We start from the raw sequence: 4,391 nt of genomic DNA, 5'->3' as shown, positions 1-4,391 counted from the left end.
GGGGCGGGGGCGGGGCGCGGACAAAACGGCTGCGGGCAGCGGGGCGGCGGACGCGGCCATGGAGGGCGAGGGCTGCCGCTACCAATTTCGGGTTGCCCTGCTGGGGGACGCGGCGGTGGGCAAGACGTCGCTGCTGAGGAGTTACGTGGCGGGCGCGCCTGGCGCCCCGGAGCCGGAGCCCGAGCCTGAGCCCACTGTGGGCGCCGAGTGCTACCGCCGCGCGCTGCAGCTGCGGGCCGGGCCGCGGGTCAAGCTGCAGCTCTGGGACACCGCGGGCCACGAGCGCTTCAGGTGCGGGTAGCCGGGGCGCGGGAGGGACTCCTGGTGGGGGGCTTGGTGCCAGTGCGCTCGGCCACGGCAACCCCCGTAGAGGCCAACTTAGAGGTCAAGCGGAGGGCGAGGTCCCTGCCCTGGGTCCCGTCTGGTCCGCTGGGTGCAGACCCTCCCCTGCTCGGAGTCATTTTCCCCACGAACACTGCGGGGTGGGCCGAGTCCCAGAGCCCAGGAACATCCTGGTTTTGAGCTCTGGACTCTGGAGAGATGAGTGATACTGGCCCCCGGTGCTGAGAGCTCAGAACAGAGCGGGAAGTGGCGAGGAGATGTGGAAGGGAAAGTTTGTGTTGACCTTAAAGGATGGGCAGGAGTTTGCCAGGAAGAGAACCGAGAAGCGAAAACTTAGGTCAGGGCAGCACCAGGCCTCCTCCAGGAATGAGGGATTCGAGTTACGCTTGCACCCTAACTGGGAAGCACCCAGACTTTTATTTATTTATTTATTTATTTATTTATTTATTTATTTGAGACGGAGTCTCGCTCTGTCGCCCAGCCTGGAGTGCAGTGGCGCGATCTCGGCTCTCTGCAAGCTCCGCCTCCCGGGTTCACGCCATTCTCCTGCCTCAGCCTCCCCAGAAGCTAGAACTACAGGTGCCCGCCACCACGCCCGGCTAATTTTTTGTATTTTACTAGAGACGGGGTTTCACCGTGTTAGCCAGGATGGTCTCGATCTCCTGACCTCGTGATCCGCCCGTCTCGGCCTCCCAAAGTGCTGGGATTACAGGCTTGAGCCACCGCGCCCGGCCATTTTTTTAATTTTAGTAGAGATGGGGTTTCACCATGTTGGCCAGGCTTGTCTCGAACTCCTAACCTTGTGATTCACCCGTCTCGGCCTCCCAAAGTGCTGGGATTACTGGCATGAGCCACCGAGCCCTGCCAACTCCCAGACTGTTAGGAGAGACACAGATACCGAGGCAGAGAACCACAGGGCCGTGTGAAATGAGCCCTGCTGGGGTGTGTGGATCCCAGGGGGAGGAGGTCCTGCCTCTGGGGGTGTCATGAAGGCATCAGTCTCTCCCAGCTTACCTCTCTGCCTCCCTGCCTCCCCAGGTGCATCACCAGGTCCTTTTACCGGAACGTGGTGGGTGTCCTGCTGGTCTTTGATGTGACAAACAGGAAGTCCTTTGAACACATCCAAGACTGGCACCAGGAGGTAATGGCCACTCAGGGCCCAGACAAGGTCATCTTCCTGCTGGTTGGCCACAAGAGTGACCTGCAGAGCACCCGTTGTGTCTCAGCCCAGGAGGCCGAGGAGCTGGCTGCCTCCCTGGGCATGGCCTTCGTGGAGACCTCGGTTAAAAACAACTGCAATGTGGGCCTGGCCTTTGACATTCTTGCAGATGCTATCCAGCAGGCCCTGCAGCAGGGGGACATCAAGCTAGAAGAGGGCTGGGGCGGTGTCCGGCTCATCCACAAGACCCAAATCCCCAGGTCCCCCAGCAGGAAGCAGCACCCAGGCCCATGCCAGTGTTAACTCTAGGAAAGAAAGGGTTAAAGCAGTCCCAGACTCAGCTCACCTGGTGGGATGGGGAGTGTCAATATCTCTCTGGAGGACAAATGACAGAAGGATTCATATAAACAGTATCCTGACACAGTCATGCTTCCTGTATTTTGGAGTCGAGGCTTTCTACAGAAAAGAAGGGTCTGATGGCCGGGTGCGGTGGCTCACGCCTGTAATCTTAGCGTTTTCGGAGGCCAAGGATGGCGGATCACCTGAAGTCAGGAGTTCAAGGCCAGCCTGGCCAATATGGTGAAACCCTGTCTCTATTAAAAATACAAAAATTAGCCAGGTGTGGTGGCACATGTCTGTAATCCCAGGTACTCAGGAGGCTAAGACAGGAGAATTGCTTGAACCCAGGAGGCAGAAATTGCAGTGAGCCAAGACTGCACCACTGCACTGCAGCCTGGGTGACAGAGTGAGACTCTTTAAAAAAAAAAAAGAGAGGAAAAGAAAGGCCTGAGAGACCAGATGTGCAACTTCCTGTCCTTGAACCTCAGTGTCCTTATCTGTCCATGGGGCTCATAAAAGATCCCACCTTTCAAGGAGGTGGTGACCATGAATGAGATAGTGGACAGGATGTGCTCACCCAGAGCCTGCCATGCTATGAATTGAATGACAAAAGCTCTCATTCCCACTCCCTTCTTTCTTGGCTGTGATGTGGCCACTGTGGCAGCATGCCTGGGCTCAGACACTGAGAAGCCAGCATCAGGAAGCTGCTGTATGGGCTAAGGCAGGTGCGGGGAATTCCAGGAGGAGCTTGGCTTGGAGGCTCCTTATGTCCTCAGGCTAAAATGATTCTGGGCATGGGATTCATATGTGACGTCAAATCCAAGGTTGCTGGCCAGTGCCCCCACCCTAGGCCCAGGGGCTGAAAATGGGTGTTGGAGGCTGGGATGAACATGAATGTGTAGCAACTATGTTGGGCACACCGTGGCCACTGTGATGAGCCACCAAGATCCCCCTTCCTGGCTGGGGAACCCATCAACCTTCTCCCCAGTGCTGGAGTGCCGCTGGATGATGGACTTCAGCTTGCTCCACTCTCTGGGAAAGGCCCTCCCTTCAGGGCAGCCCGTATCCAATGTCCATCTACTGGGGGGCCTTAAAGGCCTTTCCCTCTTGTCCCTGCTCGGGACAACTCTGAAAGTCAAACCTAACTTTATCAGTCTCTGTAGGCTTCGTTGAGGACATTGTTGTGACATCATAGCCGAGTTATCTCTGTGCCCAATCCTGCTTCCTTTTCTTCCCCAAAACAGGTATCCATCTCAAGAATATCCCCTCATAAACATCTGCACACTCGTCTCCATCTCAGAATCTGCCTCCTGGTAACCTAACCTACAACGGGAACTGCTAGGCAGGGAATGTCCTGGGAGCAATTAGGGGAAGGCTTCATGGAAGAGATGCTGTTTATGTTAGGCCAAATCTCAGCAGATGTAGGGCTTAGTGGGTGTCATTGTGCTGTAGCAAAAAGCACAGCCACTTTGTTGGGTGCAGTGGCTCATGCCTGTAATCCCAGCACTTTGGGAGGCCTAGGCAGGCAGTTCACTTGAGGTCGGAAGTTCAACCAAACCTCCTTGAGCTTCGGTTTCCTCCTCAGTCAGTAACATGAGACTGATAATCCCTCCTTCCTATGGTTCTTAGCTTTTCAATCAGAGTGAATTTCTTAGCTTCCTCCCCATGGAGACGGGGCTGAGGGGTCTTCCTGTGCACTTGGTCCTGCCTTTTATTTTTAACCCATAAAAATTCACCTGTTTTATTTTGTGGGGGGTGGGGAATCTCCATTACCTCAGACATTTATATTTTATTTGTATTACAAACAATCCAGTTATACTTTTTTATTTCTAAATGTACAATAAATTACTGTTGACTATAGTCACCCTGTTGTGCTATCAAACGTTAGATCTTATTCATCCTATTTAACTACATTTTTGGCTTGACGTGGTGGCTCACACCTGTAATCCCAGCACTCTGAGAGCCGAGGTGGGCGGATCACCTGAGGTCAGGAGTTCGAGACCAGCCTGGCCAACATGGTGAAACCCCGTCTCTACTAAAAACACAAAAATTAGCTGGATGTGGTGGCATATGCCTGTAATCCCAGCTACCCCAGAGTCTGAGGCAGGAGAATCACTGGAACCTGGGAGGCAGAGGCTGCAGTGAGCTGAGACTGCGCCACCACACTCCAGCCTGGGCGATAGAGCGAGACTCCATCTCAAAAAATGAATAAAAAAAAATAAAATAAGAATATGTTTTTGTACCCATTAGCCATACCCACTTTCCCCTACCACTACCCTTGCCAGCCTCTGGTCACCATCATTCTACTCTATCTCCATGAGTTCAATTGTTTTAATTTTTAGCTCCCACAAGTAAGTGAGAATGTGAGAAATTTGTCTTTCTGTGCCTGGCTTTTTTCACTTACGATTCCAGTTCCATCCATGTTGTTGCAAATGATCTGCCTCTTCTTTTTAAAACATCCTTATTCATCCTTGTGACAACGTGGTGAGGTTGGCACAGTCATCCCCATTTCACAGATAAGAAAGCTGGGGCCAGGAGAGGAAAACGACTT

The 4,391-nt window shown here is 53.5% G+C and overlaps 1 protein-coding gene across 1 annotated transcript; it reads left to right on the top strand.

The window, feature by feature from the left end:
* The first annotated feature begins 34 nt into the window (after positions 1 to 34).
* RAB42 (RAB42, member RAS oncogene family) lies at positions 35 to 3,127 on the top strand. Its single transcript, XM_017856339.1, has 2 exons — positions 35 to 291; positions 1,381 to 3,127. The coding sequence occupies exons 1-2, from the start codon at positions 59 to 61 to the stop codon at positions 1,802 to 1,804; spliced, it is 657 nt and encodes a 218-aa protein (XP_017711828.1). The 5' UTR covers positions 35 to 58; the 3' UTR covers positions 1,805 to 3,127.
* Positions 3,128 to 4,391: the final 1,264 nt, after the last annotated feature.

Source organism: Rhinopithecus bieti, unplaced genomic scaffold, assembly GCF_001698545.2.
Source record: "Rhinopithecus bieti isolate Rb0 unplaced genomic scaffold, ASM169854v2 scaffold_41082, whole genome shotgun sequence".
Taxonomy (NCBI): Eukaryota; Metazoa; Chordata; class Mammalia; order Primates; family Cercopithecidae; genus Rhinopithecus; species Rhinopithecus bieti.
Note: the sequence above shows the minus strand (reverse complement) of the source record. Positions and strands in the feature narration are given on the sequence as shown.

Excerpts from the sequence above, each read along its gene's own strand:
- RAB42 (XM_017856339.1), top strand. The coding sequence starts at position 59 with ATGGAGGGCGAGGGCTGCCGCTACCAATTTCGGGTTGCCCTGCTGGGG. Across the intron at positions 292-1,380 it reads GCGGGCCACGAGCGCTTCAG|GTGCATCACCAGGTCCTTTT; the intron begins GTGCGGGTAGCC and ends CTGCCTCCCCAG.